The sequence below is a fragment of the Nymphaea colorata genome, chromosome 10, assembly GCF_008831285.2.
Source record: "Nymphaea colorata isolate Beijing-Zhang1983 chromosome 10, ASM883128v2, whole genome shotgun sequence".
NCBI lineage: Eukaryota > Viridiplantae > Streptophyta > Magnoliopsida > Nymphaeales > Nymphaeaceae > Nymphaea > Nymphaea colorata.
The window spans coordinates 5,527,446-5,544,149 of NC_045147.1; the positions used below are offsets into that span (position 1 = coordinate 5,527,446).

Genomic DNA, 16,704 nt, shown 5'->3' on the forward strand with positions numbered 1-16,704 from the left:
CTGAATATCACCCGCAAACGGATGGCCAAACTAAGGACAACAATCTCTGCCTTGAGACCTATCTACACTGCTTTGCTGGACACCTCGATTATGGGTGGACTACTTATCGTGGGCTGAACTTTCTTACAACACCAGCTGGCACTCTTCAACCGGCATCACCCCAAAGCAGTTTAAGGGGAACCCCACCAAACATACGGTGATACCAACCAGGAACTGCAAGAGAAAAAACAGTTGACACACAGCTCCGATGTCGTGATGCAATCCTTAAGGATCTCGAGGAACACCTCGCTGCTGCACACAATCGTATGGTCCTCCAATGCAATGGAGGACATCGTGATCAGCAATACACTGTGGGGGACTGGGTGTATTTGTGCAGACCTACCCATGGAGCAGCAATATCCATTGGGCCATACTGAATCATCAGGCGACTCGGGAATCTAGCATATGTGTTGCTGTTACCAAATGGAAGTAATATCCATCATGTCTTCTATGTCTCGAAGTTAAAGCCCTCCCCACAACCACCATCTGAAGAAGAACCCATTTCAACACCCATTGTGGAGGACCAGGGAACTGCCTACCCTTATCAAAGATTAGCCATTCGCGCAAATAACAATAATGGAGCAAGGACTACTGAGTGGTTCATAGAATGGGACAACAACGAAAATAGCACAACCACCTGGGAAAAGCAGAGGAAATCACTATACGATTTCCAGACTTTACACCTTGAGCACAAGGTCCTTGAAGGGGGGAGAATTGTTAGGTGAAGACCTAATACCTGAGTTTTGTTTGTTTCTGTTGTTACTCTCTGCCTTTGTTTTCCAGTTTTAGTGTTTCTGTCAAGCAGTGGGTCGGGTCCCAATTAGGCTTGTAATAAACCCAACCCATCACGTTTAAGTCATATACCCACACTTAAGGGAACTAAACCCTAAAGAAGAAAGATATTGTGGTTAGAAGTTGGGCTTCTGTGTGTAATTACAACAGAGGTGAAAAACTGCCGTGATAGCCATTAAGGAGCTATCACACCCAGAGTTTTCAACTTAGCAAGGATAGAGTCGACCACATTCTCCAAGCTCTCCACTACAATTGGGCTCACTCCAAGTGCCGGCATCGTTCTCATCAAACTCTGACGACCCTGATTAGATACGGCCAACCTCTCCCTTTGTTCTGGTTGCCAAGTCAGCCATAGGATTCTCCCCATTGTTTCAATTCAAGGCACCAAAATCCGACGACAAATGACGGTAGGTTAATGGTCATTCATTGGCATTGCTTGCAGTCTGATGTTGCACGATCGCCTCAAACCAACTATCGAATTCGTCCAACTATTTTTCAAAACAGTCAAAGTTCAATTCATTCAGACTCAGTTTTCATGGTTTACTTTTTCCATATGAACATGTTTTTCTTGCAGAGTCTCTTCCATGCATACTTGTCGATCACATAGCAAGATTGTTCAACATTTTCTCTTTCATTTTTTCTTTCAATTTTCTCGTAGCAAGATTGTCCTCAGGTCTTCAGCCATCACAAAGATCGAGGAAGACCTTGCTCTGATACTACCTAGCCCCTTCTAGTCATCTTGTGATGTTTCCTTCATTCCCTTGTAGTGACTAGCAAGTACACTTTGAGGTTGTTATTGGCGCTCCTAGAGGGTTGAGGAATGAGGAGGATATGGCATGGTAAAGGGTTCATGCATGAGGACAATGGCCAGGCCAGCAGGGCAAAGCAAACAGGTGGTGCAAGAAGATAATGGCTAGGCCAATGAGGCAATGTGCGCATGCAATGGACGAGGTCAAGGACTGGGGGCCAACGCACTGCAGTAGAGCTAGTGGCCATCAAGTGCAAGCATGCCATGACCAACTGGAGGGAAGGCAAGAGGTGGTAGAAGGGGTTGACATAGATATGGCTAACCATGACAAGAGGATGGGCAAACATCATATACAAGCATTAGGTGCTCATGCACACTAGCTAGGGGAACCTCCATCAACAAGGATAGAGTGTTGCCAATGCAGCAGCAGGAGCAATGAAGAGACCAGGATGCATCAAAAACTTATAGCAAGCAAACATAACTTGCACCAATAGTGGACCATAAGGGGGGCAAAGGCGGGTTGTCAGCTGGTGGTCAAGCGTGGACCTGCTATAGATTTGGCGGAGAGAACTTTCCTTGCCCCTTAAACCAAATTGAAAAAAGGGGTATAGTACCTTCGAAGTGTGTGTGAGAGAGGGAGAGAGCATAAGACTATGAGAACATGAGTGTGTGGGTGGGTGTGTGTGTGTGAGAGAGAGAGAAAATCCTTCACTCATCAGAGGGAGGGAGAACCATGAGGAACGCTCAAAAACCATCATCACAAATATCATTCTTGAGTTTTTACTAGCAAGATTATTATAAGATATTAACCAAAAAGTTTGCTTTTCTTGAGAAAACCATGGGAATTCAAGAAAATAAAATTACATCTATAATGGTAGAAAAAATCATGAAGTTATGAGCTTTCTATTATATTTATTTCAAAAAGATTTATAAAATTCAAAATACTAGAAGAAGTAAAGGAAGTTAAAAATATAATGAAAATGTCATTTTATTTTTTAAAAAAGATAATGATATTTTCATCTAAGTGATATTTTCAAAGGACCATGATAAATTTATCTTTTTTCAACTATCTGGTGGATGGTTAAATAACTTTTATCATAAAAGTGGCACTATCATAATTGAGGAGCATGCAGACTCAAATTCAAATACTAAAGGGGTTATATGAAAACACACATGAGCAAGGGCACAAATATCACCTCTTGGTGACACCATAGCAAAATATCTCTAGTTACAAAATAAAACCATCATGACGTTTGAATTTTTATAAGTGAGGTTTTTCTCAAGTACTTATTGGAAAAAAAATTTCATTAGGAATGTCTCAGAACTTTTAGAAATGAAAAAATAAATAAATAATTAGAAACTTTATAAAATCATGAATTTTACTAATTTCCTTGTCAAAACATTCATAAAGATTCAAAACAGTTTCTAAAGTCTTAAAGAAACAAAAAGATGGAGAATATGATATAAATGCTTTTTTTAAGGGGAAAATATTGCAATAAATTGCAAGAAATTTATTTTAGAAGAATTTTCAAAATATCGACATATTTTATTGTTTTCCTGTGTTACTCTATTTTGTTGACATTACCAGAATATTTCCAAAATATTGTGATATTTACCACTATAAAAGAATGCTAGATAGGAGCAGGTCATAGGTAACAACATGGCAATTTCAAAAAAGTGGGATTATTGGTACAACTAGATAGTTATACATAAATATGTACATTAATACATAGAGATATATATACGGCACAAATATAAAATTTTTACAATAAAAAGAATGCATATTCCATACTTACGAACTAAAAAGTCCCTCCTTCAAACAAGAAGAAGAATAAAAAGCAAAAAAGAATAGAAGATTCAACGTACAAGGCCTAGCCCAAGCACTGGCATCCATGTGTAACTATGTGGCACAATGTTGCTTTATAGCTGCAAACAACAGAGTGCTTCCTGCATCAAAATTTGGGGCCAAGAAAGCATTGGCAGAAAATACATTGATATCTACCTTATCTAGCTCCACAAGGTTGATGATGATATTAATAGTATCACTTCAACAAACACCAAAACTAAATAAAAGTACACAAATAAAACAAACTTGCACTGACAATTTAAGAAAGGACAATCCACATTATGCAATATGTAGAACCTATGTAATAATCTCTAGTTTCTGTTGTTTTTATTGGGCAAAGTGGATTAGCAAACCAATCTTGATCGAGATAAACTTGCAAGTAGAGATGAAAGCAGGTAATCTTTGCCAAAACAAGTTAAACAGAAATACTAGGAGCAAACACTGAGCAAATCTGTTTTGCTCTAAACAATGTGCTATTGCTCTTTCCATGGTTTTTCCAGTAAATAGCAGATAAACCCTAAGAAAGAAAAATATCAAAGTCTTATAAACCTGCCTCACATTTCAAAAAAGTGGTTAGTCCATTACATCTTTGAAGTTACCAAGAGTCTCCTGAACATACCATTACCATCCCGATTTCGATGGCATCCACCATAAGAATCTACTGTAATGTTGGACTTTTCCAGCATATTCAATGCCTCCAATCGGAAGTTACGAGCTCCGCAGTTGGATATAAAGGCAGCTGCGAGAGCTGGCTCTGTCTTTGGCTGTATGGGTGCCATAATATCATACTCAGCCCATGAAAAATACCCAACAGGAACATCTGATGAGAGACTGGTTGTCATTACAATATTAAACCCCCTCCTATGTCATGCAAAAGAAGCTGTTAAGAAGCAGTTGAAGTTTAGAAATTCTGGCATCCTCAAAGAGTGGAGAATGGGCACATATGCAATGTTAACTCGTGAAGACAATGAGAAAACCATAAAACATTCGCACATCCACTTTGTGCTAGTTATATTGCTCTATCACGGATGGCGTATCAACAAATCAAACAGCATCCCTTGATCATTAACTTTCCACCATGTTTATAACAATATACAAACAATGTGCCAAGCTCTAACAAATTGCAAAGGTCAACTATTCAATCATCAAAAATTAGCACTAAATAAAATTCTACTCCAACTAAATGCCAATCACCAAAACATGTCAAAGTTAAAGCTACCATAAACTCAGATTATACTTCCCAATTGATCTTACATGAATCTAAATAATTTAATGTGCTCTGCATAAGGACCCAATCTAGTTAATTTGCATTTTTTGAATTTTGACATCTTAATTTGAAAAACTAGTGCACCCAATCAAAATACTGAAATAAAAATCAATACTTATACGACGCAGGAAAACATGAAGGCCATCAGAAGTTCTTCCTGGTTTAGTTAATATACAAATATGGTTTGGGAAAATAATGTGCGCAGTCTAAGATACCACAATAGTCGGTCCATGTCTTCCTGCAGATGATAAGATAACATAGACGTGAATCTTCTATTTCTAGATAAGATATGTATAGCATCAACCTTCAACATCCAGTACAAAAATTATAAGACCAACTATTCTATTCTTGTACTTATACTTCTACGATGCAGAAACTGATTGTTTAGTTCATCATGTGCTTACCCACCGTCTTGCATGGTCAATCTTGTTATCTGAATAGTAATGTGAAGATTCCATGGATCGAAGGATATTGACATTAGCTACATTAGGATGCATGCCAAAGGCAGCATCAGGCTTCTTGCCTGATTTGCTTTGATCTTCAAAAGTGCATCCAACAGAACACGTTTTGTATTCCTGGAAAAAAAGTTCAAAAAGAACAATGAATACCACTCCATATATGCTACATGATACAAAGCACACAACATTGCCTGGCTTGAATGATTCCTTTCAAGACCATGCTTCCACATGCAACACAAGCACACCAATATACACATGATGTCAAAAATATAAAGAAATATCAGGACTATATGCAATAATTATGAGTCATCCAATCAACTGAATGAAACAGTTTAATAGCATTGTCACATATATTGCCCATATATTCAATATGTCAAAGTAATACAGGGAAAACTAAAAAAATAAAGAAATGGATAATCTAATGGTATTTTAAATTTATAGCCCAACACTTTTGTGATATTTTATCTTCCTTAAGGAAAGCACTTCTACAAATTTGACCCTTTCTCTCTCTCATGCAGCCCTTCATCTGCAATCCATGCATATTTATTTACGTACAGAGACGGAGAGAGAGAAATATGCATCGGTGGTCAACCTATCTATGCACACCATCCGTGATATAACTTTCAAAAAGTTTTTAGTTACGCTGTATTTATTTGTTTTGAATCTCCAATGTTCTACAAAGATTTTCATCAAAAAGAAAAATTCTGAAAAGCCTTTCAGGAACTGCCTTACCCATAAAAGTCCAAGAATCATATCTCCCGCAATAATATAGATAGTGAATCTAAATACTTCTACTAATCATGACGTTAAAGCATAGACAACAAAATTTTTCTCAGGCTATATGAGCATTCAGCACAGATTTTCTGGGATATTTTTTGGAAAAGTTTTTCAGGAAAATATCAAGAAAGTCTCGGCAACTTTTAGAAAAAATAAACAAATAACTAAAATATTAGGCAAAAATAAAATAAATGAGAAACTGATAAGAAGACACTAAAATATCTTATAAAATGATAAAAAAAAACTAGTAAGCATCATACTGCATCTAGAAAATCATGATGAAAACATAAAACAAGAGGAGATGAAACAATCAAACAGAAGTTTAAAAAATGAAAACAAAAAAAAAAGAAAAAAAAAGTTCACACTGGTGTACGCTCCTAGCAGCATCGCACGGTCATGCAAACTAAGTAAAGGCAGGCTTAAAACCCTAAAAATATGTTAGTTCCCTTTTACCATTGCAGAAACGAAACGAAGAGAACACGATGTAATGTGGAAAAAACCCTCAACAAAGGGAAAAAACCACGGGTGAGGGAGGACTGGTGCCCACTAGCAGCCAAACCCTCTCTTTCTTAGAATTTCATTCACTTAAAAATTAGGGTTTACAATGACATAAGTAGAGCTTTAACAGGAACAGACACTGGACCGGGTCCAGACCCAAACCCGTACACTAAAACACGTCAACACTCCCCCTCAAGTTGGGCATACATATCAAACATGCCCAACTTGGATACATTTTTCTCAACCAGAGTAGAAAGTAAGGCTTTAGTCAAAACATCAGCAGTTTCGTCTTCAGACTTCATGTATGGTAAGATTAATTCTTTAGCATCAATTCTCTCACGGATGAAGTGACGGTCAATCTCAACATGTTTTGTTATGTCATGTAACACAGGATTGTTGGCTAAGTTGATCACAGACTTGTTATCACAGTACATCTTCACTAGTCCTTCAGTCTCTACTCCAATGTCAGTCATCAATACTTTCAGCCACAGTAATTCAGATACTCCCGTAGCAACAGCTCTATATTCAGCCTTTTCACTAGAGCGAGAACAAACATCTTGTCTCTTGCTCCTCCAAACAATAAGATTTCCCTCCAAGTAGACACAGTACCCTGAAGTAGATCTTCTAGTATCAACACAGTCTGCCCAGTCTGCATCGAAATAGCCTTCAATCTCAATAGGCCCTTGTTTTACATATAGGAGCCCCTTGCCAAGATTTCTCTTCAAGTAGCACAAGATCCTGTCAACAGCCTTCAAGTGAGCATCCGTAGGAGCATGCATGAACTTACTCATCACATTTACAGCAAAGGTAATATCCAGTCTAGTGAGAGTAAGAAAGATCAACTTTCCAACCAGATATTGATACCTCCCCTTGGCCTCTTTACAAAGAGGTTGTCCATCCCTAATACTAAGCTTGTGTCCAGCATCCAAAGGAGTAGAAGCAGGTTTACACCCAAGTTTTCTTGTGTCCTTCAGTAAATCCAAGGTATACTTCATTTGATTCAGTACAAGGGTCATACCTGATCTAGCAATTTCAATACCAAGAAAATATCTTAGTTTGCGAAGGTCTTTGAGATCAAATTCGGCAGCCAGTAAACCCTTTAATCTTGTTATTTCATCTTTATCATCGCTTGTAACAATCATATCATCAATATAGACTAACAAAAGATCAACTTTACCATCCTTCCTCTTCACAAATAAAGTACGATCTCTATTTCCTTGATTATAGCCATGTTGTCTCATTACAAGTGTAAGACGTTTAAACCATGCTCAGGGAGACTGCTTGAACCCATATAAAGCTTTCTTCAGTTTGCGGTATTTTCCCAGTTCCTCATATCCTGGGGGCATACACATATACACCTCCTCTTCAAGATCTCAATTGAAAAAAACATTCTTAATGTCAAGTTGGTACATCTGCCACTCCTTCATCACTGCTAGAGAAATGATAACTCTAACAGTCTTCATCTTTGCAACAGGAGCGAAAGTCTCTAAATAGTCAATTTCATACTTCTGACTAAACCCCTTGGCAACAAGGCGAGTTTTGTACCTCTCAACACTCCCATTTGGTTTGTACTTGATGGTGTAGACCCACTTGGATCCAATCAGATGAACCACTTTAGAGATCTTAATTACTTCCCATGTTCTGTTTCTGTTCAAGACTTCCATCTCTTCTTGCATTGCATGAGTCCAATTGGGATCACTTTGGGACTCAATAACATTCTTGGGAATCACAGCCAAAGAAAGAGATGACACAAAACATTCGTAGTCTTTGCTTAGTCTAAAATAAGATACGAAGTTACCAATAGGGTGTTGAGTACATGACCTGACACTCTTCCTCATGGCAATGGGAAGCTCTTCATTTTCAATTTCTGTCTGAATGTCTTTCTCAACTAGTTTCTCCCGAGCATGGCTTGAGTCATCCAGGGAAGAAGTAGCATTGGGATTAGAAGTAAAATTCTCACAATCAGTCACCTCATCTGTACGAACTCTTCGCTTAGAGTAAACCTGCCCAAACAAGCGATTACGTTCCTCCTCAGTCCCAGTAGAACACCCTTCTTCTCTCTCATGTTCAAGCACATCTGCAACTGGTTGACTCTCTTCCCACTTATACTCCAGAAAATCTGTAAATTGAATCTCTTGACTCGGAGAATACTTTTCTCTTGACATAGACTTCTCCCCATGAAGAGGATTCTCACCAAAATAAGAGACATGTTCCAAGAATGTGACATCCTTGGTAATAGGCCTAGGCATCGGGCCGGGCCTAGCCGGCCCAGCCAGTTTAGTCACTGCCATTAACGGCCCACATGTGGATCGGGTCGGCCCGCTACCCGGCCCGATTATTAACGGGTCGGGCTCGGTTCGGTTTTTAAATCTCATGTGCATATGTAATTTTTTATAAACTTTTTTTGAGAGAGCCTTTTCATTTTTATATTTCATTTGAGCCGACCATGTGGTGGGTGGCACCACCGTCAACAATTCATTCTCCCATACAAGAATTACTTTCTTCTCCGAAAATGGCAAGAGCATGGTTAACCTTCACATCATCTGACGCTTCGGCCTGACCGACATCAATCCTACTTAGATAAGCACAGAGCTCACAAATCTGTTCAGCAAAGATAGAAGCTTTCCCTCCACTAGAGTTGGTAGCATCAGAAATAGACTTCTTCCTACTATAAGACCTCCCTCGATTATTCTTCTTTTCAGGATGGAGGTCCCAACAAAATTCCATGGTATGACCAATCTTCTTACAGTGAGTGCACTTGCGAGGAGGTCGGGCAGCTCCTACAGGGGCACAACTAACAAGAGCAAACATCTCATTATACGAGATGTGATCCCCCTTTCTTCTAGTGGTAACAAGATGTCTTTGCTCTTCGGCCTCTACACAGGAGTATACATCTTCAATACTAAGCAGTTCTTCAGAATTAAGGATTTGACTTCTTATACCTTCAAAGCCATCATTCAGTCCTGCTAAAAATAGAAACACCCTGTTCTTCCATTCCTTGGTTAAATGATGCACCCGGTCTTGGGGACAATCCCAAGTGTCATCTGAATAGTAGTTAAGTTCCTCCCACTTAGATTTCAAGGCTGCATAGAAATCTGCCACAGAGAGTTCACCTTGCCATATAGCATAGACATCCTTCATCAACAGATACACTCGAACATCCTTCTTCTTCTGGCCATACATATGTTCAAGAATAACCCACAAATCTCTCGCAGTCCTCTTGCGAAGAATGAAGGGTTGAATCTCGGGGGAGACAGAGTTGACAATCCAAGTTTTAACTTGGTTATCCTCAAGAAACCATGTGTCCCAAGCAATGCTAGTTTCAGCCAATTCAATCTTCCTCCCGTTAACATGAACAATTTGACCTCGACCAGCAATTCCCATAGTGATAGCAGCGGACCATTGAAGGTAATTTTCTTTGCTGAGACGAATGGTAGTAACTTGAACCGGAATATTTTCAATTCTAGAGACCCCAACATCAGCATGGTCTATATTGACCGTAGACGATGAAGATTCTGCTATAATCAAGATTCAGCACTACAACAAAAAATACTCAATGGTGGTGATGGCAACACTAGCAGTGAAAGGCAACCAGCAGACACCGTGAGACCCAGGCAACAACTGGACAATGCAGAGAGAACGAACAGCGCTGGAAGAAACCGGAGACATGCGACAGGGAGCAATGGCGAAGGTTGCAGCAGGACGCGGGAGGATGATGCACCGGCGAGCAGAACACGGCAGCAGGGCAGCAAGGAGCAACTGAAGAGAGAGACAGTTGCCGAGACCTGAGTTGAGGCGACACCAAAGCAGGCGGTAACACTGGCAGTGCTAGATGGGATGTGGAAAGAAAATTGGAACAGAACATGCAACTCCGGCCGACGATGCAGGACTGAGAAGGAGAAGGCGACGCTGGGGGCGACAGCCACAAGAAACTACAAGGAGGCAGAGAGACGCTGAAGAGATGGCAGCATCGACAGCACTGGAAACGTCGGGCGATGAAGAGGCAGACAACGTCGGACACGGCAAAGAACAGCAGGGTCGGGCGATAATGGGCGACGATGGTCTGGAACAGTGATGGCACGACTCCTCCAACTCGAGCACAACAGAAAAAACAAAACCAACTTGTCGGGCGAACAGGCAGCGAACGATGCAGGGAGTGACGCCGGAACTTCACGGTGGCAAACACGGGGCGACAGGGGAGCCTTTAGCCAAACAATGTCAAGGGATTCTCCGTCTAAACAAAACAGTAATCTCAGAACCAATTGGCTCTGATACCATGTAGAAACGAAACGAAGAGAAGAACACGATGTAACGTGGAAAACCATCAACAAGAGGAAAAAAAACCACGGACGAGGGAGGACTGGTGCCCACTAGCAGCCAGACGCTCTGTCTCTTAAAATTCCATTCACACACCAAAATTAGGGTTTTCAATGACATAAGTAGAGCTTTAACAGGAACAGACACTGGACCGGGTCCAGACCCGTATACTAAAACACGTCAACGACCATTAAAAAGAGACTACATATTCAAGAATGCCCCTCCTAACTCTTAGCATAGACCATCCCCTTTTCAAAAGAAAAGCACCATATGTGTGATAACACTTTTAAACATTTATTATAATGCCAACCATGCCCTCAAGTCACTGTATGAATGAAATACATGACAAATTTGTGATAAAAATGCAATCAATGGATTACGACATTTTTTTCAAAATATTGTCCATTTTCATTTTTTTTGTTCACCATACTTAATAGGAATCATTTAAGCTATTGATCCTAAGTAGATGAGACAAAAGAGAATAAGCTGAGAATATAGAAGCTAAGCTATTTTTTCAAGGAAATTATTTTCCCTCCCCCTCCCTCTTTCCTTGTCCCCCTCCTTTGAGGGGTATTTCAGTCTCTTGAAAAAAGAACTTGGTTTCTCTTGAAAAAAGAACTTGGTTTCTGTATTTTCCACCAATCTCCACAATTTGAACTCCTTCAAATCGATGGCCTAAATGATTCCCATTAAGTCCGGTATATGAGAATCTAGTAGCTACCAATTTCTCATAATTGAGACAAGGTATACACATCTAAAGCAAGGTGCCACCTGAGGCACTATGATGAAGTGAAATGAAAACAAAAGTGTGCTTTGTTGAGGTGAAGCACATACTTCACACCAAAGCATGCCCCAAACATGAGGTGCAGGATTCATGACCCTACCTTTAAAAGAACAAAATATTTAAATGAAAATATTTTAAATACCAAAACAATTCGACAAACTTCCTTCATGTATAACATACATATGCGTATAGGTTTTTGGGAGGTCCAAAAGCAGAGCAAGCAATGGTCACAAAATAGTGCAAATGCCAAAACATCGCAAAGGCCCTTACTATATACTCTCTTTTCAAATAAGCCACCTTTGTGCTTTACCTTTAGCTACAACAATTGTTGTCATCGTTTTACATACACATGCACACTTTCATTGGACATTTGATTACCTATGATCTAACCTCAAAACCCTCGAAACTTTTGAGATTAATGGATTTAGTCCAAGCCGTCTCCCATATATCTTAAATCAACTTTCAACAATGCAAAGTTACTAATGATATGAGATCTGAGGCTAATATGAAATCCACACTTTGTGGGACCCACTATCGTAGTCCCTGCCTACCAGCATAGGAACCTACAAGGGAGAAACTAAAGAGAACAAGGAAAAGATGTTATGAAAGAGAGCTTTAGGGTTAAACCTGTGTTGAGAAAAAGTTATGTTTTGAGGTTTTCTGTATTTTGGACATTATTATTAGGTAGTTTTTGAAATTTTCAATACTTATTGGACTCTTTATGTAAAGGGTTAAACATAACCCTAATTAGTCCTTTTTATTATATTAGAAGTGTGGGAGCCGTAACAACTTAACGAGCTCTCTTCTCTCTTGTTCTCTCTTCTCTCTTGTTCTCTCTTCTCTACCTTCTCTCAACTATTTCTCTCCCCTACGTCTTCATTCTTACTGATTTGACCTTGAAGATCAACATGGTATCAGAGCGGACAGTCTTGGGGACCCTGCTGAAGCTGTTCTAAACCAGTAAGTTCCCTCGTTATCCTATTCTTCATCAACGTCTAGGTGCTGTCTATCTCTCTTGACTGAAAAACAAAAAAAAAAAAGGTATTCTCAGCCTGTCGAGGGTTAGGGTTTTGATCATAAATATGTAAATCAGTAAACGTGATCAGAAACCCTAACCCATGTCGATTGCAGTCGGTGGTAGAACCTCTAGCATGTGTAGACAGTTTTTTTTTTTGTCGCTTGAAGATAAACATATGAGTTAATTTCTGCTGCAAATGCGTGCTTGTCGTGGAATTCCAAAGTTTGATGTGATGTTGCAGAAATAATGTGTTGCAAGTCAGAAAATTTGTTCTTTGGTGTTTAGTTGCTGCGCAGTGGGATTCTGTCTCTTTTCTGTCGTGGTGTTGCAAAAAAAAAGGTGGGGGGGGTATTCTTCTTTGGGGTAGATTATCTTCACATCGTATTAAGTAAGATTCAATCTGTTGTGGTCTTCTATATTTGTTTACCTTCAAGGATCTATCATGGCTGTCAATAAGTCTCTACAACATGAATCTGAAAATCAACAAACTGAGGCTGGTGTAGAGTACAAGGCATTCTCGAATCCTTTTTCTTTTGGATCTACTATCAAACTCGATGGATCTAATTATGATGTTTGAGTCAGAACTTTCATGCTATCAGTCATTGGACATGGAAAGAAATATATATTAGAAGAAGATGAACCAACAAGAAAAAATTGGCAAGTATGCACAGTGGGAAGAAGAAAACAGCATAATTAGTGTTTGGCTTATGAATAGCACTCAGCCTCATATAGCTGCTAGGCTCTGCTATTATAATACAACTAAAGATATGTGGAATTTTCTTCGGCAGACATACTCTCAAGAGAAGAACATCAGCAAAATTCTACAAGTCCAGCAAGAACTGTTACAAATGCAGCAAGGTGACATGGATTTAACCGAAAACTTTACGAAATTGAAGTTTACTTATGAAAAGAGGAACTCTTTAAAACCTCCCTGCAAGCATTGTCTCAAATCTCACATGAAGCAAATGATAGTCATTAAATTTCTAGCTGGATTATCATCATATTATTCTGCATCCAAGACTCAAATGCTTACAGGGTCAGATTTTCTTGATCTTGAGGAGGTCTTCAACTGGTTAAATAGATTGGTTGTTGCTCTTCCTCCATCTACAAATAATTCACAGCCATCTGCACTTGTCCCATTTGGAGGAGGACGAAATGCACAATATCCTTCTCGTGGTAGAGGAAGAGGCCATGGTCTAGGAGGACGGGGAAGACTCCAATGCACTTATTGTGGTCGTCTTGGTCACTTAGAGGACAGGTGCTGGAACAAAGTGGGTAAACCGAACATATCTGCGTCCACGACTGTGACATCTTCATCCATTCCAGCTCCAAACTCACAGTCCACTAGTATGGTTCCTAAGGTGAATACCACTGCTGCTTCGGTAGATGCCACTTCTCTCAAGTTAACTCCGGCTGAACTTGACTTAATTATGGAGCATCGATCAAATACTGCACCTTCCACCGCATCGACTTCTCCTGCTATCACAAATTCAGCATTTTCTGCAGGTAGAACTCCTTCTAATGGTTGTTGGATAATTGATTCTGGAGCATCTAAACATTTTTGTATAAATCCTAGTATTTCAAACTTACAAAAATTTTATCTCTCACAATATGTTCAATTAGCAGATGGAAGACTATCTCTGGTTGAAGGACATGGAGATGTCTGCCTATCTCCATGTTCATGAAGTGCTATATCCCAAAGAACTTGTTATCTGTAAGCAAAATTACTAAAGAGATGAATTGTCGAGTTACTTTTTACCAGGGTACTTGTGTATTTCAGGACCTATCGATTGGGAGGAAGATTGGTGGAGGCCATGAGAGAAATGGAATCTACTTCCTGGATACATCCGTTAAAGAGGCGTCACTTTTAGTTGATTCACCTTCAAGCAATGTTGTAAAAAGCGTATCGTAAGCCGTATCGGTGTGGCTTTAAGATACGCTATATCGTAAAATATCATAACGTATCGTAACCATATCATTTTTTTTTTAATAATCAGAAAAAATATAAAAAATTCTCAAAAAATAATAAAAAATATTGTATTGTACATGTATCGCGTCGTATCGTAACCGTATCGTACGATACGATGCCCGTATCGTAAATGTACGATACGAAGGGTGTATCGTATCGTATTTTACGTTCGATACGATACTACTCTGTATCGTACGATACGTATATCACTGCCTTCAAGTGCATTCCAATGGCATCTCAGACTTGGTCATCCATCTTTTTCTAAACTTCGGCAGTTATGTCCTCAGATTTCTTCTTCAACCTCCATCGAGTGTGAAGCTTGTCAATTAGGCAAGCATAGTCGTACATCTTTTCCTTCGATTCAAAGTCAGTCTTGTAACACTCGTTTTTGTAGGTGGGCTGGATCGGGTCCAGACCCGGACCCGAATCCACCAGCGTGGGGAGCCCGTCGCGAGAGGGAACTCTTCTCCCTCACCTTCCTCAGCCAACTCCCTCTTCTTCGTCTATCACTAGTTCGCACGACAGAGAGAAACAGGAGGCGAAAGGAGTGGCAGCGGTGACAGAGTGATCAGCGGTGGCAGCGATTGAGGAACTGGCGGACGTGAAGGGCGACGAAGCTATGGTAAACCCTCACTTTCTGTCTATCCCTTCTGTTTTCTCTCCCCTGCTATTCTTTGTCGTCTTCCACTCTATCCTGACTCTTCTCTGCCGTCTCCCTCCCTAATTCGAGCTCTCTGCCGACGGCTCATGTCCCATCTCATCCTCTCGTCATCAGCCCCCTTCTCACTCTCGCACCTGCTCTCTCTCTTCTCTCACGCACTCTCACCCCTCTGCCCACGCCCTTTCCCTCTCTCACAGCTTTTTTTTCAACCACCTTGGGCCTCTTCTAACGACAGACCCATCTACTATACCTCCTTTTCACCGATTTTGATTCTCTTATCGTTGTTTGATCAGATTTCAGCTTGGGGACGTGTTCTTCCCCCTCATAACAGCTGTTAGAATGCGTTGGTGGTGGCAAAATTACACGATTTTTGCCGTTTGGGGATCGTTTGAACGCTTGAGGTGGCTGCCGGAAGCATCGCAGCAGTTCGAATTCTTAAATTGGGGTGAGCAAGACCTAATCAAGCTTATATTGTTGTGTATTTTCTGTTGGAGCACATATAAATATTGTTTGAGCAAGATAGAATTAAGTATTCATGATTTTAGAATGCATGTTAGCGACTTTGCTTTTTGGGGAAAGTTTAGGATTATGTTGGGGAAGCGATGATTCATGTCTATAATGATCTTTTAAGCTTGAGGTGTTGATTTTCGAAATAGGGAAGCATGGTAGAGATTGTTATGTTGTGGAGAAGATTTAGAATCGTCTTAGTGAGCACATGACGCATGCTTTTGTGAATGGGTGTATCTTGGCATTATGTGGGGAAAGAATTCGTAAGTTAGATGTAAATATTTGGTTGACGCCTCGACTAAAGAAAGCAAATGAGAAATGTGTTAGTGATGGATTGATCGCAGCCTTGAGTTTTGACGTTTGGTGGCAACGTCAAGAAGTTGGGAGGAGGCCTACTCGAGGGTTTGTAGGTCGACACAACCCGTCGACACCCTCTTAAGGCAATGACATGCCTCACTGGTTATATTTTCTACTTGTATACATTGTACTAAACGAGTAGAGAACTTACCATTTGATTATGTTTTCAGGTACACCAGGCACGTCAAGTAGGCCTTGAGCAACGTCGGTTGTGGTTCGAGGTGTTTAGTGGACGATCGACAGGTATGGCGGCATTCCAGGCAAATCCCTGCCTGAGGCCAATGTGTGAATATGTGTTCCTAGAATCATGGGATCCTAGGATTGTGATGTGATTGAAAGATTGTTTTGTGAGTGAATGTATGTATGCATGCACACGATTTGATATACAATAAGATTTGTTTTGAAAATGTTAAGCATTGCATGTGCATGCAAGAATTGATAACTGTTTAGGATAGATGAGGTGAGGTATCGAGTTGAGTGTCTCCTCGACCCCAATCGTGCATTAAAAAGCATCATAGAATGATAATTGCCTAGGACAGCTACGAGCCAATCATGGATCGAGACTACTCTTCGTGGTTTGGCTAAGTTTTGGAAGATGTGACTATGTGTGTGATTATGAATGTTGTAATTTGTTGCATATGCATTGTCATGAGCAATGATGCAATT

General features: G+C 40.0%; 1 protein-coding gene across 2 annotated transcripts in view; it reads right to left on the bottom strand.

The window, feature by feature from the left end:
• LOC116262080 (putative fucosyltransferase-like protein) overlaps positions 1–16,704 on the bottom strand; it is an 84,455-nt gene that overhangs the window by 43,926 nt on the left and 23,825 nt on the right. For both annotated transcript variants that reach the window (XM_031641141.2, XM_031641142.2), the window contains exons 2-3: positions 5,101–5,267; positions 4,045–4,286 (exon numbers count right to left, since the gene is read on the bottom strand). In XM_031641141.2, the coding sequence (XP_031497001.1) occupies positions 4,045–4,286; positions 5,101–5,267 (409 nt within the window). The remainder of the gene's footprint in view (positions 1–4,044; positions 4,287–5,100; positions 5,268–16,704) is intronic.